Genomic DNA, 27737 nt, shown 5'->3' with positions numbered 1-27737 from the left:
CTTCAGCCTGTATCGCTCTTCTTGGAGAGGGAGCACACAAGGCTTGTGGCTGTGACTTGTGCTGTCAGTGTATCACTGACAATGGTACATCCTGGGGTCAGGAAGGCTGGGGAGCATCACTCTGTGTCAGCAAACAGTCTGCGAGAGCGGAGGACACGCTGTGGAGCCTGTGTGCTCAGGCTGTGGAGAAGCCACAGCGTTCTGGGCCTGACTCAGTGCCACGTACCTGAGTTCTGTCTTGTGAATCTCGGCAATTTTCCTTTCCAGCTTCTCTGAATGTTTAGGGAACAACTGGAACTTGGAGCTGTAGCCTTCAGGGTGTTTTCCTGAGTCATAATCCCCAATCTCCGCTTTCAAAAGGAACGTGGAAGAAAACAATTATGGAGACAGGTAAATCATCATTGACAAAGCAACAGGAGATTAGCACACAGAGCAAAAGCCAAAATACACATCAGATTTACAGGAAACAGTGGATTTTGAGCACGGCTGTCAGCTGGTCAGAGGGCAGGCCCTTCAGGAGCATGTCCACCTTTGTTTTCCCAGGTGCACACACTGGGTTGGCATTCAAGTCCATGCAGAGAGCCAGAGAGCTGGCCCTGTGTTCTGAGATCACAAGTAAATTTACAATGAAAGAGCAGAGGCCTGCACTATGGTCCTCATCCATTCCGCCATGAGAAGAGGGTCTAGGAACAATGCTCTTTGTGGCAGCACAGGAAATGGTGAGCTTGATCAGAAAGGGAGATCCTCTTGGGTCTCAGCCAGATCAGAGGTCAACATCCTAGTTTGAGGATGTTAGCAGGGACACAGTAAATTGATGAATGAGCTGCGATCCAAATTCAGAACTCAACCCTCAGTTCAAATCAAATCAAATGAATAAATTTGAATAAATATTCATTAAGGGCTGACCAGGTGCCAGGTTCCTTCGAGCGGCCTGCAGAGTGGGAAGCCTGGCTGTAACCACAAAGTATCATTGAATTCAGAAGCAGCAAGTTCTAAGGCTCATTTCTCAAGTCCCTGCCAGGTGTGAGCCTTTCTCCTTCAGCTATTCACAGAGAGAGTTTATCTCTCAACCTGATGAGATCTCAGAGCAGTAAACTTTAGGAGGGCAGAAGACCCACGGTACTTTCCACACCCAGGTCAGAATCCGGCTTTTTCCACGTGAAGCTCTCCACAGGGAGGATGGTGGGTATGACAAAAGAAAGAGGAGGGGCCAGCTACTCTGTGGGTGCCCTTTTTCCTTCCCAGGTGAGAGCCACAACCACTTCAGATGTGAAGTCTTGAGAGAGAAGTAAATATTAAGAGGAAAACCTGCCCTCCTCCCATGGCTGAATATTATACTTGTGGCTTGTACTTTTTCACTACAAACCTACTCACTGTGTCTTCCAAATTACTTGGGAACTTCTGCTGTTATCAAGAGACCAAAATCTGAAGTCTGGGGTGACCTTGAGCCTTGGAGTCTTTTTTCTTTTGAGACAGGGTCTCACTGTCACCCAGACTGGAGTGCAGTGGCATGATCATAGCTCGCTGCAGCCTTGACCTCCTGGGCTCAAGTGATCTGCCCACCTCAGCCTATAGCTGAGACTACAGGTGCACACCCCAGGCATGGCTAATTTTTTTTTTTTTTTTTGAGACAGAGTCTCGTTCTGTCACCAGGCTGGAGTGCAGTGGCACGATCTCAGGTTGAAGCGATTTTCCTGCCTCAGCCTCCTGAGTAGCTGGGACTACAGGTGTGTGCCACCACACCCAGCTAATTTTTGTATTTTTAGTAGAGACGGGGTTTCACCATGATGGTCAGGATGGTCTCGATCTCTTGACCTCGTGATCTGCCTGCCTCAGCCTCCCAAAGTTCTGGGGTTACAGGCGTGAGCCACTGCGCCAGGCCTAATTTTTAAATTTTTTGTAGAGATGGGGTTTCACTCTGTTGCCCAGGCTGGTCTCAAACTCCTAGGCTCAAGTGATCTTCCCACCTCAGCCTTCCAAAGTGCTGGAGTAACAGTTGTGAGGCACTGTGCCTGGCCCAGAGTCATTTATATTGACTTTATTTAGAAAGTTCCAAGTGGAAAACATCAAGGTTGGACATCAAGTACTTTTTTGGAGAAAAACAAATGATTGGGTAAAACTATAGAAAAGACTAGAGTTTAAGACTCGACTTAGGTCAGGCCAGGCTTTCTCTTTAAAAACAAAAGGGGCATTCAGGAGTTCAAGATCAGCCTGGGCAATGTGGCGAAACCCCATCTCTACAAAAAAATAAAAAATTTAGTTGGGCGTGATGGTGCATATTTGTGGTTCCAGCTACTTGGGAGGCTGAGGTGGGAGGATCACTTGAGCCCAGGAGGTGGAGGTTGCAGTAAGCCGAGATTATGCCACTGCACTCTGGCCTAGGGGACAGAGCCAGATCCTGTCAAAAAAAAAAAAAAAAAATATATATATATATCAAAGGGGCGTCTCTGGGTATCTTAAAATTATTAAGTACCTGCTGGATTCCCCATGTAGACGATTTTAAAAACAAGAGTCTCAGAAGTCAAAGTGGCAATGAGCTAAATTTTACATTCTTAACACAGGCAGCCGGCCGTGATATTTCTAGTGCCAGAAGGACTTTAGTTTCTTATTGGCAAGCACTTTCCAAGTTCTCTTCACAAAGTTGCTTCTGGGATTTCCAATTAAGAGTTCAGATTCTTTGGGGGAAACTTCATCATTTTAGTGCTATGGTCCAAAATGATCCAGTAGTAATGGCAGTTTCAGGCCTAGGGACTAAGAGAAATCTAGGAAGTGGCACTTAAGTGTGTCTGCATCTCAGAAGGGGATGTGTGTGAAGAGTGCGTATGTCTCCTACTGTTTTGCAAAAAAAGCCCATCTGGGCATCAGCTGGGTAAGCCTCAACTCTTACTTATTAGCCTGTTAGGAAATGTGCTTGTTACTTGGAAACACTTTCAACTTTGAGCACACTGAACTAAAAGGTTTCTGAAATAGATACTAGAATTCTAAGATGCTTCTTATCTTGGAGATTTGCCTAAGAGGATGGGAAAAAAAATCAAGCCTAATTACGCTCCAGAGTCTCAGGGACTTTCTCAACCAGGGGCCCAGGGCAAATCCCTAAAACAGAGTCAGAATGACTTTAAGGGACTGCTACTAAGATCTCAGGCACAGTTTAGGGTTGAGCGTTCAGTGTTTTCTGGCTCTAGGAAATCCAAGCAAAATCCTCTAACTTGACTGGGTGTGGCAGCTCACACCTGTAATACCAGCACTTCGGGAGGCTTAGGCAGGTGGATCACCTGAGGTCAGGGGTTCGAGACCAGCCTGGCCAACACGGTGAAACTCCGTCTCTACTAAAAACAAAAAACAAAAAACAAAAGTAGCCAGGCATGGTGGCATGCACCTGTAGTCCCAGCTACTCAGGAGGCTGAGACAGGAGAACAGCTTGAACCTGGGGGGTGGAGGTTGCAGTGAGCCAAGATCACACCTCTGCACTCCAGACTAGGCGGCACTGCGAGACTCTGTCTCAAAAAACAAAACAAAACAAAAACAACAAAAAACCCCTCTAACTTGAACTCTGTTTCAAGTTAGATGTTTGTTTGTTTATGTATTTATTTATTTGGAGATGGAGTCTTGGTCTGTTACCCAGGCTGGAGTGTAGTGGTGTGATCTCGGCTAACTGCAACTGCCACCTCCTGGGTTCAAGCAATTCTTGCACCTCAGCCCCCCAAGTAGCTGGGACTACAGGTGTGTGCCACCACACTGGCTAACTTTTGTATTTTTAGTAGAGACGGGGTTTCACCATGTTGGCCAGGCTGGTCTCGAACTCCTAACCTCAGGTGATCTGCCCACCTCAGCCTCCCAAAGTGCTAGGATTACAAGTGTGAGCCACAGCAACTGGCCTAGATACTGTTTAGATTCAAGAAGGAGTCATCAGTGGTAACTGAAAATAATGTAATCAGTACTTGGCATGAAAAGCAAAATTATCCTGTCAAAAGTCATTACCTTGAAGGATGTAAGCTGCTAACAAGGCGGCATCTGATGTTTTACAGAGGAGTCGGCCGTGGTAGAGATCCCTTTTGATCTGGAGGAAGACTAAATACCTGGAGAGAAAACAGAGAATGAACTATAAAAAGATTTCTTTGATTGCTTTAAAGATAGAAATATGTGATGTAAGCCTATCAAAATCTTTGTCAGAATACTTTTACTACATTAAAAAAAAATCTTAAAACATATTGTAGAACAAATACATTCTCCATTCCCCTGGAAACTCTTTCAAGTACTTTGCCCTAAACTGACTTGAGGTTCAGTTCAAAATATGTCAGTTTCCTCCTGTAGCTCAAAACAGAAATGGCTGTTTCCTGGTAAAACCATCACCCCCAGTGCTGGGCTTTGGAAGGAGCCAGCCCCAGTTGGTCTGGTGCCGAAAAAGAAAACTATGCCATCAGAGACTGGCAAACTGGGCCCTTATCTGCCTTGGATGCTGGCTGATGTTCCTTCTTAAGTAGAATGGCTGGTGAAGGAACTAGCCCAGGAAGAGTTCAGTCTCAACTTGCCAAGAGAATCTGTCCATATGTGGAAACAGCCTGCAGTTACCAAGATCAACCAGACCTTTGAAATGGAATAAAGTGTAAGAAGATTAAGTCGGCCAGGTGTGGTGGGTCACGCCTGTAATCCCAGCACCTTGGGAGGCCGAGGCGGGCAGATCACGAGGTCAGGAGATCAAGACCGTCCTGGCTAACCAGTGAAACCTAGTCTCTACTAAAATATATAAAAAATTAGCCGGGCGTGGTGGCAGGTGCCTATAGACCCAGCTACACAGGAGGCTCGGGCAGGAGAATGGCCTGAACCCAGAAGGCGGAGCTTGCAGTGAGCTGAGATCGCACCACTGCACTCCAGCCTGGAGGACAGAGTGAGACTGTCTCAAAAAACAAAACAAAACAAAACAATTAAAAAAAGAAGACTGAGCCAAGATTGTGCCACTGCACTCTAGCCTGGGCAATCGGAGAGACCCGGTCTCAAAAAAGATGCAACAAGGGGCACTGGTGAAGGAAGCATACAAACAATGCAGAAACCTGGGACCAGCACCTCTTTAAATACAGAAAGCTGTTGCCTCAGGTGAAAGCAGGATATCAAAAACAAGAGCAAACAGTAGCTGACATGTATTGAGGGCTTACGATCTGCCAGTCCAGGTGTTACACACTTTACATGCAATATCTTATTTTAATGCTCACATAACACTTTGAGATAGGTATATTATCCCCATTATTCCAGATAGAGAAGCTGAGGCTTTAGAGATTTTCTCATGGATATACAACTAAGTGGAAGAGCCAGGATTCAACTTCAGCACTGTGAGACCCCTGAACTTGGCTCTTCATCACTATGATATTCTGCCCTCCTTGTGTGTCCGGAATTGGTGGGTTCTTGGTCTCGCTGACTTCAAGAATGAAGCTGCGGACTCTCACGGTGAGCGTTACAGTTCTTAAAGATGGTCTGTCCCCAGTTTGTTCCTTCAGACCTTCAGATGTGTCTGGAGCTTCTTCCTTCTGATGGGTTGGTGGTCTCGGTGGCTTCAGGAGTGAAGCTGCAGACTTTCGCGGTGAGTGTTATAATTCATAAAGACAGCATGGACCCAAAGAGTGAGCAGCGGCAAGATTTAATGCAAAGAGCAAAAGAACAAAGCCTCCGCGGTGTGAAATGGGAGGAAGCCACGCTGCTGGCTCAGGCAGCCTGCTTTTATTCCCTTATCTGACCCCACCCACAGTCTGCTGATTGGTCCATTTTACAGAGAGCCGATTGCTCTATTTTACAGAGAGCCGATTGGTCCGTTTTGACAGGGTGCTGATTGGTGCGTTTACAAACCTTGAGCTAGACACATAGTGCTAGAGGGAAAAGTTCTCCAAGTCCCCACTAGGTTAGCTAGATACAGAGTACTGATTGGTGTATTTACAAACCCTAAGCTAGACACAGAGTGCTAATTGGTGTATTTACGATCCTCTAGCTAGACATAGAAGTTCTCCAAGTCCCCACCAGATTAGCTAGATAAAGAGTGCTGATTGGTGCACATACAATCCTCTGGCTAGATATAAAAGTTCTCCAAGTCCCCATGTGCTCAGGAGCACAGCTGGCTTCACCTAGTGGATCCTGCACCTGGGCTGCAGGTGGCGCTGCCTGCCAGTACCGAGCTGCACCTGTACTCCTCACCTCTTGGGCTGTTGATGGGACCGGGCACCAAGGTGCAGGGGGTGGTGCCTGTCGGGGAGGCTTGGTCCGCTCAGGAGCCCACGGCAGTGGGGGAGCTCGGACATGGCGGGCTGCAGGTCCCCAGCCCTGCCCCGTGGGGAGGCAGCTAAGAATTTGAGTGCAGCCCCAGTTGGCCAGCACTGCTGGGGGACTGGCGCAACCTCCGCAGCTCCTGGCCGGGGTGCTAAGCCCCTCACTGCCCTGGGCCAGCGGCGCCAGCCAGCCGCTCCTTGTGCGGGGGCCGCTGCGCTGGAGCCCGCGCCCGCCGGAACTCGCAATGGCCCGGGAGCACCATGTGCAGCCCCACGTGGGTTCCCGCCCACGCCTCTCCTTCCACACCTCCCGGCAAGCAGAGGGAGGTGGCTCTGGCCTCAGCCAGCCCAGAGAGGGGCTCCCACGGTGCCGTGGCAGGCTGAAGGGCTCGTCAAGTGCCGCCAGAGTGGACGCTGAGGCCGAGGAGGCGCTAAGAGTGAGGGCTGCTAGCACATTGTCACCTCTCACTTGCACTATAAATGCTTTGCAGTTTCACTAGTTGGATGGACCCTGTCACAGTGGAATGGAATTGATGACTTTCCATTTTGAAATGTCTTCACAAGGAGTGTGGTCTTTATTGCTCCTCTTAGAAGACCTGTAAGATTATGAGGAACATCAATCCCTTGAGTGGGTCACCTACGATGGTGTCTCCTTGGCCAGGGAGCATCTCTGGTGATTTAAAAATATTTCCACAGATTCTTTGATAATCCTAATTTCATGAGGTAGAGCTTAATTCCTTTGAGTGTGGCTTAGACTTGGTGACTCACTTCTATCAACAGAATAAAGCATGAGTGAGTGTCTGACTTCTAAGGTCATAAAGTCATTGCAGCTTCCTCCTTGTTCTCTTGCCCTTGGATCACTCGTTCTTCTTGAGGTTGCTTCAGCATTCCTATAGAAAGGTCCATGTGGTGAGGAACTGGGGCCTTTGCCAACAGTCAGCAAGGAACTGAGGCTTTCGGCCAACAGCCATTTGAATGCCCCATCGTGGAAAAGAAGTCCCCAGCTCCAGTCAAGCCTGTGGATCACTGCAGCCCCAGCCAACCTCCTGACTGCAACCTCGTGACTGACCCTGAGCCAGAACCACACAGCTAAGCTGCTCTTGAATTCCTGACCCACAGACAATACTCTGAGACACTTAAATGCTTGCTATTTTAACTTTTATGATGCAGCATCCCTAGGGGAGTAATGAAAATGTAGTAAAATTCCTTTAAATTCTAACAGTCTGAACCAAAAAGAAATTGACCCCTCCCTGGATAATTGGAAGTTTCCACCGTTTCTGTTTTCAGGCTGAAGAATAAAATAGAGGATTCCGTGTCCACTTGGCCATGTAAAAATGCTCAAGAGGAAGAGGGCTGTTGATGGTGCAACTTCCAGGAGGTGGTAGGAAGGGGTCCTAGCAGGTAACTCTGAGAGGCTCGGGCTTGGAGATTCATGCAATTAACAAACAGAAATGAGGGAGCAACCAAGCCTTCTTCTCTCTTCAGGGCTTACTACTCAAAGTGTAGCCCACATATCAGGGGTATCAGCATCACCTGAGAGCTTATTGGAGCTGAAGAATATAGGCCCATCCTACACTTACACCTACACCTTTTAACAAGATCCCCAGGTGATTTGTGTATAGATTAAAATTTAAGAAGCTGTCCTAAGAAAATTCAAAAGCAACCTTCTAACCACAGCAGGATGGACTGCCTTCCTCAGAGCAAAGGGAAGGTGAGTCTTAGTCTGGAAGTTAATAAGAACCCATCCTCTCACTCCCATCAACCCTACTCTGCTCAAATGTTTGCCAAGAAAAACTAAAGGAAAAAAGACATGTAGAGTGAATAAGATGGATCTACCAAATCAAGCTCGTCTTCACTCTGCTTCCCACAGTGAAATGCCAAACAGTGTGTGGGAGAAAGTGAGTGAGCACTTCTCTGCCTCTCACTGTTCCAACTCCCACCTTCCACAGGCTTCAGCAGGATGTGGATGCAAACCTTTTGCCCCTTACTCACTGATCACTCCCTGGACCTGGATTCATGCATCACATCTTCCATGTTTCTCTGCTTGTCTGTGTCCAAAATTCAGGGACTGTACATATTGGACTAAAGGAGATATTGCAAAGGGATAATATGGATAATATGGCTCTGGGCAGTGATTCTCAACGTGGCAGAGAGGGGAACATCTTCCAGGGGGAGCCCGTCAGAATCCGTATGTGTCGGGGGTGCTCCTGTGGTTTGAAAAGGCCCCTTTGGGCCGGGTGCGGTGGCTCACACCTGTAATCCCAGCACTTTGGGAGGTCGAGGTGGGTGGATCACCTGAGGTCAGAAGTTTGAGACCACCGTGGCCAACATGGTGAAACCCCCATCTCTACTAAAAAAAAAAAAAAAAATTAGCCAGGCATGGTGGTGTAGGCCTGTAATCCCAATTAATTGGGAGAGGCTGAGGCTGTAGAATCACTTGAACCCGGGAGGCAGAGGTGACAGTGAGCCAAAATCGCACCACTGCACTCCAGCCTGGGCGTCAAGAGCAAAACTCCATCTCAAATTAAAAAAAAAAAAAAAAAGAAAAGGCCTCTTTAAAGTTTCTGATTTGCTCTCCTTCTCCTCCCACCAAGGGAACATGATCCTGCTCACAATGAGAACCACTGTCTTTCCAAGGCATCATTATTGATGGCAGGTAGTGGCCTCAGGTGAACTGGAATGGAAACAAGGCTTTCCACTGCTGGGCCAGGTTCCTTTTGATTTCTGGTGATAAAAACAACTGCAGGGAGGTTAAAGGCAAGGCCACGGGGCATTCTCAGACAATGTCATAGAACTAGATGGGAAGAGGGAAAAGGGTACACCAGTATCCTTAAGAAGCAAACCATAGTTGAGGACAAGAGGAGATGAGCTCATGAAAGAATCAACTGACAGCTTCAAGAGAGCGAGCCGGCTGCACCGGGGCTCCCCCTCCCCTTTCTGCCACAGTGGCTTCCATCAAGCTTTGTGTTTGGTTCATTTAAGGAGATAACCAGTGACTCAGTGTTGTTGGTGGAAATATATTCCACATGACTCATAGCATCCTTAGACCCATTCACAAGAGACCCTGGCATGTTCTCCCCGGCCACACAAGGGCCTAAGGAAGACTGTCTTGTTGCCTGAGGCACTATCTCCAGGGCCACTGTGTGTTGCCAGGCAAGGGATCAGCCTGCTGGAGCTGCCCGGTGCAGCCCTCCTGAATCTCTGAACCTCAGAACATTTCATAGCCAAGGAAATAGAAGTCCAGAGATGGAGAGTGACTTATTTGAGGTAACACAGCAATCAGAATCCAGGCCTTCTGACTCAGCCCAGTGCCTTTTCTAGCCCCATGGTAATTCACTCAGTTATCAGATTAGTCCTCATCCAAGTCAGGAGAACCCTTTGTCATCAGAGAGAAATTCTCACTGGGACCAAGGGAGAAATCAGTTCTAGACCAGATTTAGGAGAACAAGCTTGCTTCTGAGGAAAGTGGGTTTTTGGTTTTTAAACTCTGCTGATCTCTTTCTGGCCTCAGAGAGGCTTTACCTCACCTTTTTCTTTGAATGCTACTGTTGTCCTAAACTGATTGGAGTGTGAATCAGGACAGAATGAGCAAGAGCCTGCAAGATGCCAGGGAAAACCTGAGCTTTTGTGTAACGCGAACATCTCTCCAGGGTGTTGGCTTTGGCATAATGTTGTCTGATATCCCAGGGTAGGGATGAGCCCACAGGAAAGCACTGGAGGCTCCTGGAGAGTTTTTTCCAGAAGATCCTTTGGCCTCACCTTCCCTTCAAATAGATTCTTTTTCAAAGGGATTCTTTCCTTCAAATAGCTTCCTCTATTTACTATTTCCTTTTTCCTGACTATAATTATAGTCAGGTTTTAGTATGTCTTCCTCCCCCATATTAGACTATAAGCTCCTTGAAGTCAGAGACTATGTTGTATTTACTTTTAATATTCTTCTAGAGAGCCTAAACATCCTGTGCCTAGCTTATCCATCCGTCCATCCATCCATCTGACACTTACTATATGTGTCAGGCACTGTCACAGGTGCTGGGAATGCAGTAGGGAACAACCCAGAGTCCTGTTAATGGAGCTTACATTTCAATGGGGGAGATGACAAAATAATAACAAAACAAAATAGCAATAAAGACTCACATTTACTGAGTGCATGCTGTGTGCTCTGTTTCACATGCCCTCTTTCATTCAGTCCTCCCAGCAACTCTATGAGGTGACTACCTTTTTTTTTTTTTGAGACGGAGTCTTGCTTTGTTGCCAAGCTGGAATACAGTGGTGCGATCTCGGCTCACCGCAACCTCCACCTCCTGGGTTCAAGTGATTCTCCTGCCTCAGCCTCCTAAGTAGCAGGGATTACAGGCACGTGCCACCACGCCTGGCCAATGTTTTTTGGTTTTAGTAGAGACAGGGTTTCACCATTTTGGCCAGGCTGGTCTTGAACTCCTGACCTCAGGTGATCTGCCCACCTTGGCCTCCCAAAGTGCTGGGATTACAGGTGTGAGCCACTACGTCTGGCTGGTGACTACCATTTTAATCCCTGTTTAATGGATGAGGAGACTGAGTGCTTAAGAGATACTGTTGCTTGCCTTGTCACAGAGCTAGTTAAAGAACAACCTGGGATTTGAAGCCAGCTCTTTCTGATTTCTTAGCCCAGGGGTTGGCAAACTACAGCCTGCTGTCATAGTTTCCAATGAAATAAAATTTTACTGGAACACAGCCTTGCTCATTCATTTATGTATCGTCTATGGCTGCTTTCACACTACAATGACAGAATTGAGTAGTTGCGACAGAGACCATATGGCCCGACAAGCCAAAAATACTTACTATTTGGCCCTTTACAGAAAAAGTTTGCCAATCCGTCTTAGCCTAAGCTAGGCTCAAATGATGTTCATTGAAGGAATAAGTGACCTGATGACTCCATTCATTCATGTATGTATTTATTCATTCTATTAACATTTTTTGGAGCACCTGTTGCGTGTCAGACATTTTGCTTCCTTGGACAGTGGGGTCCCATTTGCAGTCAGTTTGTTCTCTTACTTGATCTTCCCAAAGAGTTCATACACCTGCAATCCCTGTTAAAAGCCAAATCTGTTACCTGATTTCCCATTTTCTTTGCCTTGTCTCTAGCCTAGACAAGAAAATCTGTCTATTACTTTAAAAATGACAAAAGAAATTAATCAGGATTTGGCAACTAAATTTATCATCTGGGAAGAAGCCAAGAGATAAATTGAAGCAAATTCTGTACTTCCTACTTCATCCCCTTCTCTCAGCCTGGCTTTATGGGAATGGCTGAGACGGCAGTGAAATTTAGGACCTATACTGCCTGGAAAAAACACACTGACAGCTAAATTAGTTTGGCAGCAAGGTGGGATGGAGGGCTGTAAGCCAGGGATGAATTACGGGTGTTGAGTGAGGCTGGGGCCAGTATCTACTCTCTTAAGATTAGTAGGGATGTGAATGAGGAGAAAAATGCAGCTAATTCCACAGCCTCACAGAATGCCCCAGGGAGGGAGGGGCACAAAGACTGCAAATCAGGCCCAGGCACCTGTGGTTCACACTCCTGACAATGCTGGAAAATTGCATACTAGGTAAAGAACGCTGCTGAGGTTGAGAGAGAGGGGAAAATTGCCCAAGATGGTTAGCACACATGCATGCAGATGGAGAGGAGCTCATTATCTTGCTAGTGTCCTTGAAGTCTGCTGACTTGGTGAGAGGCCTGGCCATGGTCCTAATGCTGTGCTTACCAGGACTTGGATGATTACCTGGGATAGCTTTCTCTTTCAGGACTCAGAAATTAGCTGCTTAAGTTTTAGGATTCTAGCTCGTGGGGAAAGGGGACAGAGGAGGAGTGGAGATTATTAGAAAAGAAGTGCCTTTCACATAAACAAGGGAGAAAAGCCAGTACTAACTGTACTTGTGCATGATGCAGAGCCCCTGGGGCCTATGGACTGTATAATGAATCTGGCAACGAAATATTGAGCCTTTGCTCAGTGTTAGGCTCACTGTGGGTGTATTAAGAAGTATAAGAGGCCGGGATAGTGGTTAATCCTCCCGACAACTCTATGAGGTAGATATTATTATCCCCATTTTATAAATGAGTAATCTAAGGTCAGAGAGGTTAAGCATCTTATTTCCAAGGCTATGCAGCGAACAAGTGACATAAGTAAGATTGAGCTCCCAGGTCTATGCTGCTTCTTGGGTAGGAAGGTCTGTCCATTCATATAAGACAGTGACGCTGGATTTAGAAAATTGTATTTTTTTTTTTTTTTTTTTGAGATGGAGTTTCACCCTTGTTGCCCAGGCTGGAGTGCAGTGCCACGATCTTGGCTCACTGCAACCTCCGCCTCCTGGGTTCAAGTGATTCTCCTGCCTCAGCCTCCCAAGTAGCTGGGATTACAGGCGCCTGCCACCACGACCAGCTAATTTTTGTATTTTTAGTAGAGATGGACTTCACCAAGTTGGCGAGACTGGTCTCGAACTCCTGACCTCAGGTGATCCACCCGCCTCGGCCTCCCAAAGTTCTGGGATTACAGGCGTGAGCCACCACGCCTGGCCTGAAATTTTAAACATAGTGGTTCTACCCTTACCTCCCTAAAGCCTTAGGTAGGGTGTCTATGATTTGGATGGATTTGGTTTTCTGAAGCAAAGCAAGAGCCACCTCTACTTCCATGTAGATGAGCAGAGCCTGGAGCTTCTATGCCTCGTAAGAGACATGAGATTTGGTTCTAGCTATATTCACTGTCTTCAGTACTTCAAAATAGGTGGGCACACACTGCCCTATGCATCTGCAGGAAACAAGCCCTCCTGATCCTTCTGACTCCATCAGAAGATTTCCCTCAACTCCCATATGAAGAGCCCATGAAGAAGCCACTTTTCTCCCCGTCCCACTTCCTTGTTGCCTTTGCACTACTAATTCCTGCTTTTGCCCGCTCCTCTCCCCATTTCCTGATTTCCCCTCTTAGAGAAATTTTTGCTCCTTTCACCTGGGCTGCTCTTTAGATCGGGAAATGAAAATAATTCTGGCCGGGCACGGTGGCTCACGCCTGTAATCGCAGCACTTTGGGAGGCCGAGGCGGGCGGGTCACGAGGTCAGGAGTTCGAGACCAGCCTGGCCAACATGGTGAAACCCCATCTCTATTAAAAATACAAAAAAAAAAAAAAAAAAAAAAAAAACCGGTGGCAGGCACCTGTAATCCCAGTTACTCAGGAGGCTGAGGCAGGAGAATGCTTGAAACCAGAAGGTGGAGGTTGCAGTGAGCTGAGATCACACCACTGCACCCAGCCTGGGCAACAAGAGCAAAACTCCGTCTTAAAAAAAAAAAAAAAAAAAAAAAAAAAGAAAGAAAAGAAAAGAAAAGAATTCCATATTATTTCCTCTTTCTTCCTTCTCCTTTTCTGTCTTTGGAATTTTCCCAAGCAGTTCAGGATCTAGGAGTGGATCTCAAAGCCTTATAGGATAAATGGTCTATATGGCTGGCAATATCCTCATTCCCACGTTTGCTGTCTCCAAGGTCTTAGGGAAGGGGTTAGGGCTGACAGTGCTGTCTCTTCCTCAGCTCTAGGATTCCCTGGCATCACATCCTCACCTATGGTCCTGCCTTCTACAAAGTAACATCAAGGTTTTGCTTATGTCAAAATTAGGTCTTTCTAATATAAAAATTAGGGATCCCTGTTGTAGAGTTCTTGAATCTCTGAGGTGAGGCTTTCAGAGTAAATTTGGCTCAGACACACAAAATCCTGGGGAAGCTTTGAAGCTTTCACTCACTGACCCTCTTTTAGGATGGCTGTAGGCAGAGAGATTCTTTCTCATCCTCAAGTGGCGCTGGATAGATAGGATGCATTCCACGCAGCTGTCTGCCTGCCACAGAACATGATTCCCACAGTAAAGAGCTGATCATGAACCTGATCCAACAGCACACTAGAGGTTACCCATTTTGATTTAAAATCTTCAGTATCTCCTAGCTTATCTTTCGGTGTGATGCCTTGGCATTTTCCAAGTATATCCATTAGACTACCTGAAACTGTTTTCAACCCCCAAAATAAGCAGCAACATAGCTCTCTCCAAAAATGTCCACAGTGGCCTCATAATAGGTAAAAGAAAAGATGCTTCTGATTAGTTACTGCAGATCCCTTTGAGAGTGACCAGTTCAAGATGTAGTATTCACACTTCTTGAAGGAAAGAAGTCTGCTCTGTTCCAACTGCAGTGAGGGATACACAAAGAAAGCATGTGGAAATGAAATACAGAAGTCATTATATTTAGGAAGAGTCCCTTGCCTCTAAGAGTTAGGCGCTTCCAAACGAGAGGCTCTAAGAGTTCACCATCCCCCTTTCCTATGCTCTCCAACAGGTCCTAATGGCTGCGGGAAGCATGTTCACCTCACCTGGTTATTTCTTCTTTCAGAGCAGCAGGGTCTGCAGGATAAAACTTCACACGGAAGCACATGGTGAATGGAGGCTGGGCTGCAGAGAAAAAGAGGTGCCCATCAGGGAAGACCCTCACCCAGAAGAGGACAGGGCTCTACTGCCCACTAGCATGAAGCATCAGAAGAGAACCCTCATATATTTAGGGCCAACTTATACTGAGAACAGTGGGAAATTATATATGTAGACCAAAACTTGCGGCAAGTGGGAGGTTTCATGCCACCCTCCCCAGGGGTGTGGCTTGAGTCTTTTCATGGAGAATACTTACATCTCAATTGCTTCACCACAGACTTTGTAAATTCCAGCCAATGCTGAAACAGAGAACACAGAACATGAAAACCCTAATGAGAAGGGCTGTAAAATATAACTTGTTTTCTCCAACTTAAAAAACTAGACAGATTGTAGCCTAGGGTGAAAGCAGCCCAAAAGCTTGGAAAGATAAGTTTGGAGAGTAAAGAGTGACATGATTTTCTGAAATGAGCTCCCATGAAGCCAGCTGTGAAGGGGGGAATAGTTCCAGCTTCAGATGCCATTTCTGGGCTTCCCTGGAAATGCTGTCTTCTAAAGCAGGGTGCCAAAGTTCTCAGCCATGTTTTTGGCATGCGATTAGGCACAAGCAACTGCATGTATGTGTGGTGGGGACAAAGCCCCACCTGGGTTGAGTTGGGAAATACTGACTTTAATGGGTGGTGTGTGTGTGTGTTATGCACCAGCTTTTTTTTTTCTTTTTTTGGCAGCAGAGTGGGGATAGAAGATATTGGTAGCAACTCTAGAAAGCAGCGATAAGTGGAAATTTCCTAAGTCAGGGATGGCTGGTATATATTCCATCTTTCTTTGAGTAACATAAATTGCCAACCCTTGTGTTAGAAAACACATACTCAAGATTCCTTGGCATCCAGCAATGTTTTAAAATCCAAATCTCAAATGATAACTAACCACAACCAACGTGTAGGATAGTACCCTTTTCCCCTTGGATTTTCAAGGAGGCAGGACACAGAGGCAAAATACGTTTTCCCATGGTACTTAAATGTTTGGGGGAAGCAATGAAACCATTCTATATGTGTTTCTTAATTCTACATGGGTCCTTTATAAAATTTATTATTGATGTTTGTTGCTTTTTGCTAATCAGGATTAGGTAGGACTGCTATTAATTGGGGTTTGATTATCCAGAGGTAACTTAACATTGCCAGATGTAAGCTCCATGAAGGCCCAGAACTGTCCGTCTTGTTTACAACTGTATCACCAGTGCCTAGCACAGAGTTCAATAGGTAGCTGCTGAATGGCAAAGGGACTGGGCCCATACTTCCTTCTTTTCTGGCTACTTCCATTTAGTGTAATGTCTTGGCAGAGTCCTCCCTCTGGCAGGAGAGCAGCCAGGGCCCTGCAGTCAGCATCCTGGCCTCCCTTAATTCCCAGTGATCACCTTCTGGGCTGAGCCATGGGTCATGCAGTTAATGGACCCACTAAGAGCCAGTTCTTCCATCAGCTCCACATGGATAATCTGGGCTGACATTCTGCTCTCCTGCTTCTGCTGATCTGAGTTCCCATGAGGCTGGCAACTCATTATAGCCACTCAATGTGGCTAAGAGGTCCTTCTCACATTACACGGCCCACCGCGGCTCAGCTTCACAAGGAGGCAAAGGCAAGAGATGAAATTGCTCAGAAATAACTGGGGTTCCAGGGTATGCCTGTGAAGAGGGAGGAGGCCTATCTGTTCAGGGCACACTGGGGTTGTGGACAGTTAGGAGAACATAGTCAGTGCCAGGGACTCAGTACACAGAACACCAACACCTCTAGACATTAGACTGATAGATTAAAAGAAATAAACAAAGGAAGGTGGAAATTAATGACTGTGAGATGCATTATCAGCAGAGGGCAGATAAAGCTGAATGACAAAAGGCTATTCCCCTTGGCAATAGCTGGAAAGAAGATTTCAGTTTTATTGTAGTGAGAGCTCAAGAAAGGACTGAGGCGGGAAGAGAGTAGCAAGGGGTAAGAAGGGACTGGAGAGCTGTCACAGTCGATCCATAGGATTTGGAGTCTGGCAGAGAAATCTTGAGAGGAACCCAAGAATATGGTGATGGCTAGAGTGGCTTTTTGTAAATGCCTGACCAAATCAGTCCCAGATTCACTAGCAAACAGACAACATGGGCTTAAGGAGGAGGGATTAAAAGAAGAGGAAAAGAAGATTCAGAGAGGAGGGTTTCCTCCTCTATTTGAGTGAATGGGCCAATGTGGCACAATCTTCAGACTCTAGGGACTTGAAAGGGTACAAAGCAGAGGCCAAGAGAAGGTGGAGGCCCTGGGCCTGAGTCAGGAATCCTGGGGAAGGAGAGTGAGGACAGCTCCTCCAGGAGAGACCAGGAGAGCTTCCAGATGCATGGAGGCTCCTGCAGAGCAAGCAGTGACATGGGGATGGATTTGAGTGCTGGGTTCGGACTGTCTCGAGACCCAGGGAAGGAGGTTTATTTTAGGCCCTTACACCCTGAGGGAGCAGGGGAGCTCAGCTCCTCCATCCTACCATGAATCAGTGGACTAAGGACAACTCTTTACAGGTCCCCATTTCCCTACAAACCCTCAGATACTCTCTCAAGTCTCTCTGCTCTCCTTAACCCCTCCCACAAGGCACAGAATTACACAACTTTCAGAGGCTATCAGTTATACATTCAGCATGGAATCTCAGAAACCACATTGTCCCTGGAGTCAAACAGGTCTGAGCTTGAGGCTGGCTTTGCCACTTACCTTGGGGAAGTTACTTAACTTATCTGTGATTTTATTTACTCATCTGGAGAACAGATATTATCATTAGGGATGCTCATCTCATTTTGTCAAGGATGAGATGGAATAACACACGTGAAGCTCTTAGCTTAGTGCCTGACACAACTCAGTGAGCAGTATACATCAGCTGGAAGAACTAGATTTGTGTGCAGCGCAGAGCCTGGCAAGCAGTAGGAACTCCATAAATGTTTATTTCTCCTCTTTCCCATGTTCTTATCTCTCTCTAGCTCCTTCTCATATTCTTCTCATATGTGGACCAGATCCACATATTCTCTTACTCTCCTCAAGCAAGTTCTGACCTAACTAAAAAACCAATGAACAGGATACAATTTGGCTTTTTTTCTTCATATACCACTACTCTAGGGGATGAAGAGACCTTGGAGTAACTGGCCCTTTTTTTTTTTTTTTTTTTTTTTTAAAGACAGAGTCTTGCTCTGTCTCCCAGGCTAGAGTGCAATGGTGTGATCTTGGCTCACTGCAACCTCTATCTCTTGGGTTCAAGTGATTCTCATGTCTCAGCCTCCCAAGTAGCTGGGACTACAGGCACATGCCACCATTTCCAGTTAATTTTTGTATTTTTAGTGGAGACAGGGTTTTGTCATGTTGCCCAGGCTGGTCATGAACGCATGGGCTGAAACAATCTGCCTGTCTTAGCCTCCCAAAGTACCAGTATTACAGGGATGAGCCACTGCACACAGCCAGCCTGCCTTTTTAAGGATAAAAGTTTGGACCAAACAAAGAAACACCATTTGTAAAAAATAGTCCACCGTTACCTCTCCACTTTAGTGGGGATGCCAGAGAGTACATCTCCACAAAGAGCAAAGGGTAGATGAAGGGAAGTTATAGAAACTGCAGGTGGGAGGCTAAGCAAATGGACGTCAGAAATACAACACTATAAGCCATTAACTCGCTCACACATTCATTTCTTCAGAAAACATTTATTGAACACCAACTACATTGTAGGCCTGTGCTAGTTACACGGGAGATAGTGATGAATGAGGTAAAGTCCAGGCCCTCATGGAACTTATATTTTTGCAGGGAACACAGGTAATCACAGAATGCTGTAATAAGTGCTATAACAGGGTAGCAGAGGGCACATGGGGGCCCATAGGAGGATCCCTAATACCGAGTGGGGTTAGGGAAGACTTCCCAGAGGAAGTAAAAGTCTAAGCTAAGATCTTAAGTGTGAAAAGGAGTTAGCTGGAAGAAGGGTGTGGAGTGTGGAGTGTGGAGTGGTGAGGAAAAGAAGATTCTAGGCAGGGGAACTCTATAGATGAAGGCTCTGTACAGAAAGAAGGTAGGATGTATCTGGAGAGCAAAAATATTACTGTCTGATGGCACCACAGCAGGAAGAAGACAGGTCAGGGAAATGAAGGTGGAGAAATAGGCAGGGGCCTGAGATAATGGACTTGTTCCTGTATCTGTCTGGAATATCAGAACCCTTGTCTGTCAGAATGCCCTGTGTCTGCAGAGTTGCCTATGCTGTGTAGAGCAGAGCAAGAACTGCAAGACCTGCAAGGCCCATGCTGGTTTGGCTCTGTCTCTGTCCTGTCTAAATTGGGTTGGTATGGCACTTTTGGTGAGGCCTTTCTTAACCAGTACAATGTGGTTCAGCTGCTTACTAGAAAGGGGGCAGGAGAGGCTCACCTGTGACCTGGGCTCCGAGACCACAACTGCAGCCCAGCTGCTCTGCCTCCAAATTTGTGCAAATCACTTAAGCTTCCTAGCCTGCCATTTCAGCAACTGTAAAATGACAAGCTTCTCCAGGTGAGCTCTAGCCAAGGTGCCTTCCAGGTCTAATGCTATGATTTGAAGAGACGACATCCAACTGCAGGGTCTGGTTGGTCCCTGATTCCTGAAGCTTGACTTTGAATATGAACGACAGTTCAAGACCTCAGGCTTGCTGACTAGCTCTGTCCTCCTTTTGTGTTTTGAATATTGACTTACCCGCTGCTTATCTGGGTCTACAAAGCGGATACCAAAATAGTCTTTCTCAAGTAGGTTCAGGTGGTGGCAAAGAAGGTCAAACAGGTACTGGCCTTTGGCATCTCTCTGCAAAGAAAGAAAGTTCCATTGAGAAATGAGTGGGCTTTTTCAGTGTAACTTTGTTTTGTTTGTTTGTTTGTTTGTTTGTTGTAGCCATTAAAAGTTGTTTACAACTGCTGCATGTGTCTATGAAAGGGGTGAATGTCCATAACTATGTCCTCCACATTGTGATACATCACTGTCTGGAATTCAAGGCTTTTAGCACCTGGAAGGAGCCCAAGAACTCTTCCCACCACAAAGATGTCAGAGAAGTCAGGGTAGAGTCAGGTAAGCCCAGTTCCCACCTCAAATGCACAAAGCTTTCTTAAACTGTGGGTGTAGGGAATGTCAGTGTGGAATACAGCAGTAATTACACCAGGCCCAGCTGGCTGAGCCACTAAAGTAAATCGTGAATCCATCCACATCTCTTCCTCTCCATTTACCAACACCATAGGTTAAGCCACCACCATCCCTCAACACGACCACTGCCAGAGCCTTCTAACTGACCCTCTGCCTCTGCTCTTGCCCTCTCCAGTCCATTCTCTGCACAGCAGTGAGGGTGTCCGCAATTCAGACACCATCTCTTTTTTGCTGAATAAGTGATCAGGCACATTGTAGGATATTTAAACATACAAAAGGATATACTATGAACAGTAAGTCTCCCTTCCACCCTGGCCACCCTGTGCCCCAGTTCCTCACCCCAGAAGCAACTGTTACCAGCTTCTTGTATAGCCTTTCTTTTTTTTTTTTTTTTTGAGAAGGAGTCTCGTTCTGTCGCCGAGGCTGGAGTGCAGTGGTGCAGTTTCGGCTCACTGCAACCTCTGCCTCCTGGGTTCAAGTGATTCTCCTGTCTCAGCCTCCCAAGTAGCTGGGATTATAGGCATGCGCCACCATGTCCAGCTAATTTTTGTATTTTTAGTAGACACAGGGTTTCACCATGTTGGTCAGGCTGGTCTCTAACTTCTGACCTTAGGTGATCTGCCTGCCTCGGCCTCCCAAAGTGCTAGGATGATAGGCGTGAGCCACCATGCCCAGCCCTCTTGTATATCCTTTATGTGATGTTTTATACACAGGCAAACCTACATACATATACATCTCCTCTTTTAAAAATACGTTTTGTAACATATTTTTAAGCTCTTTTCTCCCACTTAGGGTATCTTGCAAATCCTTCTATGGCAATATATATAGATACGCCTCACAGTTTTTAACTGCTGCATGTCACTGCAATGAATCTAAAATTATTTACCCAGTTCCATATTGATGACATTTGTTTCTAATTTGCTATTATAAACAATGTGGCAGTGAACATACAATGATCTTTATGTTACTTCTCTTAATACTTGTTGCTCTTAGAATAAAATGAAAACTCTTATCGTGGCGTCCCAGGCCCTGTATAGCCTGGCTCCTGACTTCTCTCTGCACTCACCCAAAATCATTCTCCTCACTATACTCCAGCCATGGCCTTTCCGTTCTGAACTCCCTAAGGCTTTTCTGCCTCTCTGTCTTTGCATTCCCTCTGCCAGGAATGTTCTTCTTGCAGCTCTTTGCAGCCACTCCTATTTTTTGAGGACTCAGCTCAAATGTCCCCTCTTCAGAGACGCCTTTCCCTGTAGTACAGACCTTCCCAGTTACTTTCCATCTCATTTTGTCATTTATGTCCTTCATAGCACTTATACCAATCTGTAATTATTCTGTTGATTTGTTTACTTATTTATTTACTATCTGCTTCCTTTCTAGAGTGTAATTTTCATGAGGTCAGAAGCCTTCCCCCAGAACTTAGCACAGGGCCTGAGGCATGGCAGGCAGGTCCTCAACAATTCTTTGTGGAATAAATTACTGAACGAATAGAAGAGAAAAGATTGGCTGAAAGATTTCACAAAATGGTGAAAAGCTAGGCTGTTTATAACCCATAACCTTCTACTTCAGAGACCTGCCTGGGTGCCAAGGATGAAGTGGGAGGAGAATGACTTGCAGGAAACTGTCAAAACACCTGGAGCCTGCACAGCATCCATCGCTGGCCTCCCCGCAGTGGTCTCTGCAGCTTAGTTCAGATGATCATCTCTGGCGGGTCTGTGTCTAATTTTGCACACAAATTGAGGTTGTATGAGGAATTTCTGTAGTGTCGTGGTTATCATGTTTGCCTCACAAATTGAGGTTGTAAGATAAGATCCAAAGATCTCTCCCGTGCCAAGGCCCAAGGTTGTGGGTAATTATCGAAGGGCCTGGCCCTGCTCCAAGAATGAGCATATTTTTAAGACCTTCACAAAAGGTTTATACCTCCCCTCTTCCCCTTCTGCTAGCTCACCCCATACTATCCAAGGAGAACTAGGGTAGGATGCTAATCTCGTAGCAGTTATGTTAAGAAGTTTGTCCTTGCAGGAGCTGGAAGAATGGGTGAGTAGACAGCTCAACTACAGAAGGAGGCAACATGTGGGCACATGTCCCTCCTCGTCTGAGACAGGAATAATATACGGTGGTCACAAGAGAATAAAAATTCCAGACAGCAGTTTCACATGACTAGAGGCTATGGGCTGATAAGACCCTAAAAAACAGGGCATTGACCAAGCTAGCTAAGAGCTACTGAACCCAGTATGTGGCTGGATTTGACCTAGGTTTCTCCTAGGACCTCATTATAAACTCATTAACATACTAGATCACACACCTACCAGTGCCAGGACTGTTCCAAGACCACCCATATTTGCTGTAAAAATAGGTGCCACTGCAGTTATGAGAAATCTCTATCCTTTCCCAAGAATTTTCATGAATATTCCACCCCTTGGTTAAAGAAACCCATAAAGACAGAAACCCCAAACCCCACTGTGTGACTCTCTCAAGTGCGCCTACGCTCCCTTTTCTTGAATGTGTACTTTGCCCTTTGCAATAAATCTCTGTACTTTTACTATTTTCTGACTCTTTGTTGAATTCCTTGACAGAATTATCTTCTCAATGGTGTCAAGAGCCTGGACACCAGCTGGGGTGGAGGTCTCACCGGTGTTTGGGGAGCTCCCCCAGCCCACTGGCACTTCTGCTGGCCTCACACTCCCTCTCACAACATAAGCTGAACTCGCAGGCCCTATTCCCCCTGTCTTTGGTCCCCCACAGGAAAGAGTGACTCTCAGGACAGAGACTCATTATGAATCATGCTGGGATTTCTGGGTGGTGGGCCACAAACCAGGTCTTTCAAAGGACTCCATCAGAACTTTCTTTTTTTTTTGAGGCGGAGTCTCGCTCTGTAGCCCGGACTGGAGTGCAGTGGCCGGATCTCAGCTCACTGCAAGCTCCGCCTCCCGGGTTTACGCCATTCTCCTGCCTCAGCCTCCCGAGTAGCTGGGACTACAGGCGCCCGCCACCTCGCCTGGCTAGTTTTTTTTTTTTTTTTTTTGTATTTTTAGTAGAGACGGGGTTTCACCGTGTTAGCCAGGATGGTCTCGATCTCCTGACCTCGTGATCCGCCCATCTCGGCCTCCCAAAGTGCTGGGATTACAGGCTTGAGCCACCGCACCCGGCCTCCATCAGAACTTTCTTTGTGCAGGGCCTATTAACTACTTCTTCACTGATGCCCAGAGAGTGAGAAGAGCTTAAAGAGGTATTTCAGGTTCTCGGGGAGCAGAGGAAACATGTTCAGCGCTATTCCATGCAGCATATCCTACACTATTATCTCTCTCAGAGCAACTGAAATGAAACAGTGGGAGACAGTAGCATATTTTCATTGTTTTTCTCTACAAATTTTACTTTGCACAAAGCTGGCTATTGCATTGTGATCAGCTTTTTTTTTTTTTTTAAATGAAAAAATGTTTTCCACAAACACTGCTACAGTATCATGTGAGTTTTACGGACTCAAGAAGTTTGCTTCCATACATACAACAACCAGATTAGCAATGGGATAGAGATCGCTATAGGGAAAACATGCTTCTGTGATGGAGATCATATGGACTTTTAATAAGAATCTAACTCATTCTCATGGGCTGCAGGCTCAGGTGCACTTGTAAGGCTCTTAGCTGGTGAGAACCCTGAACTTAGTAGATCCAACTTCAGATTTGTTCCACTTCACAGGAAGAAAAAGGAAGTATGGCTTTTGTCTTGGAGTAGTTAGGAAATAAGGACATATCCCATTACCCATTCCCTACAGCTACATAAAAAAAGACCTTTTTTTGGTTACTTTTCAGCACCTGGTGAATCCCCCTGCTCCCAGCTGTGAAGACATAGTTCCCTCAAGTTCCCATTTACCAGTTACCAGTATTAGATACGTTGTTTTGAGCTGCAGGGCTCTTGCATAGACTAATGAAGAGAAGCATCTTCCTTTGCTATTTCTCCAAGGCTGGGGTGGGGGTGAGGGGAATGAGGAAAGAGGTAGAAGACACAGACTTCCTTCTTGTAGCAGAATTCCATGACATTTAAATCCCCAGCAGGTATGCAAAGGTAGAATCAACTCAGAGCACAGCTGCGAAGGCACCTTTCACAGAGGGTTGGACAAAGCCCTTCCTTTGAGGTACTCACACCTGAGGCTGGTGGAGTGGCCTGAGGCAGCATTGGGTGAAATCACAGGAGCTGAACCATCATGATGGGCTTCCTATAAGCCAATGGCAGGGGCAAGATTTTAGGAATTTTACCACTTCCTGGGCTTGTGGATCCCCTTGTACTTCCTGATGCCAGCCGTGTCCTAGGATACCCTCTCCATGGTCTCCCAGTCCTAAGTCCAGGAGTTTCTGGAATATTCTCTGACAGCCAGTCTTTTCTTTTGATGAGGTGGCAAAGCCGTCCTCCCTTCCCTTTGCCTGCAGTTGCCCTGGCACTGTGGCTAAACTGTGCATTGAATGTTGTGCCACTGATTATACTAGAGAAACAGGCACTTGCGCTGACAGGTGATTACTGTTTAGTCACAAAGTCAGAGCTTCATGCCTGAGGACATTTATCTTCAGGACAAGTGAGCTGAGGCAGAGCACCCAAATCCTCACCCTGCAGCTAAACTTCTGAGGTTATTCTCTTCCCAAAGACATGATTGGATCAAAATAACTTATTAAGCACTTGTTTAAAAAATAAATTTATGTTTTATGAACCACAATACCTATACATATTTGAAAATACTAGTGCATATAGGTACAACCCATTTATTCTCTCTATATGGTGCACAGAATGATTCATGAGCCTCTTGGAATCACTGTGCACCTCTGAGGGTGGGATAATTCCTATTTTTGCTCCTCCCTGGAACGCCTGGTTCTGGTTCTCTATGGTTTGCCTATTCTTTAGGGAAGGGACTGAGGCAGCAAGCAGTAAGCCAGCTCGGGCCAGTGACCTAAAGTATTCGAGGTTAATTGCATTTTCTCTCTCATCATCGATATCCATGGGCAGGAGAGAAACTTTATTTTAACCCATCATGGATGAGGTTATTCCCAGGCTCTCTGGCATGCAGCATCCTGATGAGAGAAGCCAATATGCAGAAAGCCCCACTCATTAGGCTCCACTTTATTCAATCCTGCTTACTTGTGAGAAGTGAATCTAGCAGAGGGTAAGAGTGATTCCAGTTTCCTCCTGGCCACATGCTATGATCTTGGTTCACAATCTGTTAAAGGGTAGCTGGCCTTGGTTTCACGGGCCCTTAGAGAAGGCAGAGTAAAATGGAGGGATTACAGAAAGTGGGCACCCATAGCCCAAAGTACAAGAGTCCAGAGGTGGAAGAAAGCCACACCGAGACTAGCATCCTGGAGGAAGGGCAAGATTTGAATGAGTTGTCCTTGGAGGCCTGCCAGGGAAGAAACAGGCACCAGGGATGGGATGACATCTCAGCCTGCATCCTAGCTTAACTTCATATTTACATTTCTTGTGGGCCAAAAACTTCCTTGCTTTCTTTATCAGTGGTGTGAGGGCATGAGTGGCATGCCGATGTCTGCCAGGTTCCAGAGCAGATGCTGTGTAGAAGCACTTTAATGTTACAGAGGAGCAGCCACAGTAGGTCATCTTCTCAGGGCCATGGCATTAGTGAGCTGAGCAGAAAAGTGTGAATCAATTTCTGGGGTGCACTCCCTGCCTCTGTGGTCACATGTGACACCCAGCCCAGCTTTCTGAGGCAGAGGGAGGGTGTGGGGCACAAGTGCTAACAGCAGAGCCCCAGATTCCCTAACTTCAGCACCTTCTTTACACTTTCTTTGAAGGGAGGGAACCCCTGCTGAGCTCTTGGCCCAGGAGCTCGCTTTTCCTGCTTTTCCTGCTTAGTCGTAAACCAACAAAATCTGTCCAGGAACTGCTGAGGCTGCAGCTAGAAGAGCAGCCAGCTCACTCTGGGAGAAGATTAAGAAAGCTCATTCCAGGGGGAAATGCAAAGACGTCCATCTGCAAGCAATACTGTCTTGAGTAGCAGGTCACCACAAATGCGGCAGGGCCATAGCTCACCCCTACCCAGGTACTCCCTTCTGTTTCCTACTCTCAGAACTCGGCCATCAGGCTGGAAAGAATGGGGCCCAAGCAGGCTCTTGGTATCCAAACTACAGTGCCAGGAGGCTGCTGTGGGGCCAGGTAACCATGTGGCTCCTGGAGGAGTGGCCAGGCCCCGAAGTGGAGGGAAATCAGAGCTCAGAAGGAGAGAGGATCAGTGCTTCTTAGCCACTGTTCTCACCAAATCCTTAAATACAGCAACTTCTTTGCCCCAACAACCCCCTTCTACATGCAAATTGAGAGCTGGGGTGATTTTCATGATGTCACACAGATATCGCTAGGTTCAGATGCCAGGTGCAGTGCTGCAGGGAGCCCTGCTGGCAGTTCTCACTTGGGTCAGAGGACTGGCTTTGCTCATCACCACATGGTGTGACACACAGGACGTGTACATGGGGCGGGGAAATCACATTCAATCTGGAACATGGAGGTCACTGTGTGCAAGGAAATGTCATGGGAGGGAGGACTAAGTGTTCCGTCAGCACAGATGGCCCAAAGCAGACTCAACAAGGGCAATTAAGACCCTCTGAGCAGAACTTCAAACCTGCTGTTGTACAGCTTGTAAGAGCCCGGCTAACGAGAGGGCTAGTCTTATTGAGATATCAATGGTGATGCTTCAAGAGACAAGGTGTCTCATTTCTATATGAAATCTTTGTACCCTGTGAAGTGTCTAGAAAGAAAAACAGAGCCAGGTCTGAAGAAAAGCAGACAACTCGTTCATCTTTCCTATCTTTGGTGAAGCCACTTTTACAAGTAAGGTGACTCTTAAAAGCATCACTGCATCTTGTTATTGATTGAATAAATTTTAGTTGTATTTTTCCAACCAGTGCTGAATATCTCAGTGGACTAGTCATGTCACAGCTGCAGGATTACTGGAAACTCAGTCAGGCTTGTTAGAAAAAAACTCATTGCTTTGTATTTGTGAAGCTCATATTCTCTTTCGCTATTCTCTGTCTGTCTCTCTCTTCTCTTTCTCTGTCTCTCACACTTACACCTCCCCCCACCCCCAACACACACGCACATTCTCTAACACAGCTGCACTTCTCATACAATGCTGCTTCAAATAACTCGTAAAGAAAATCCAGAATTTGGGGAACTTCCCCTTGCTCCAACCCTAAGGACAGTTTGACAACTCATTTTATTGCTTTTTTTTTTTGGAAAGGACAAATGCATGTTTGGCAAGTCTAGGAATTTCTGGGGTTTTAGGGAGTATCCTGGGTGGCCAGGGTCAGGAGAAATATGATAAACTCATTGTTCCTCATAACTCTTTGGCTATTTCCCTCCTCTTCACAAAAAATTGTTTACTGGCCAGCGCCAACATATGTGATGTATCCCGAGGTAGACATATTTCATTAGTAAACAGGTCAGGATCTTTGAGTCCTGAGTGCAGTTTCCTTTTCAACTCTCCTATCAGGTTACTCATGTTCCTTAGAAGTTGAGGCACAGGGAGCAGAAAGGGGAAGAGCTCTGGGAAGGCAAAATCTACCTGAATTTCAGCTTCCTTATCTATAAAACAGAGTTAATCCTATATCTCTCTAAGGATCTCTGTGGGGCTCAAATCAAGACACAAAATATACATAAAAACCCTGTGAGTTTTCTTGCCAACTTTCTCCGCCTCTTGTGACCTATTCTTCCTCCAGGATGGATGGACTTGAACACACAAGTCCTCAGCAATAAGTCAATGCACTCAAGGAACAGAAGCCTGTCCCCCCAGATAAGAATGCATGAATGGATCGTGGCTACATGTCCACCTTATAGTGTCCCCAAGATTTGGAAGTGGCTAACATTTTGGAAATATGCCCAAAGCGGGTCTTAAAGTACAAATCTGCACCTTCTTCTTACCC

At 46.3% G+C, this 27737-nt stretch overlaps 1 protein-coding gene across 2 annotated transcripts in view; it reads right to left on the bottom strand.

Moving 5' to 3' along the window:
* Positions 1-27737, bottom strand: part of FRMD5 (FERM domain containing 5) — a 345313-nt gene that overhangs the window by 35013 nt on the left and 282563 nt on the right. For both annotated transcript variants that reach the window (XM_033190299.1, XM_033190298.1), the window contains exons 2-6: positions 19390-19494; positions 14933-14975; positions 14625-14703; positions 3979-4076; positions 227-350 (exon numbers count right to left, since the gene is read on the bottom strand). In XM_033190299.1, coding sequence (XP_033046190.1) covers positions 227-350; positions 3979-4076; positions 14625-14703; positions 14933-14975; positions 19390-19494 — 449 coding nt within the window. The remainder of the gene's footprint in view (positions 1-226; positions 351-3978; positions 4077-14624; positions 14704-14932; positions 14976-19389; positions 19495-27737) is intronic.

Source organism: Trachypithecus francoisi, unplaced genomic scaffold, assembly GCF_009764315.1.
Source record: "Trachypithecus francoisi isolate TF-2019V2 unplaced genomic scaffold, Tfra_2.0 Lachesis_group3, whole genome shotgun sequence".
In the NCBI taxonomy this organism is placed as follows: domain Eukaryota; kingdom Metazoa; phylum Chordata; class Mammalia; order Primates; family Cercopithecidae; genus Trachypithecus; species Trachypithecus francoisi.
Note: the sequence above shows the minus strand (reverse complement) of the source record. Positions and strands in the feature narration are given on the sequence as shown.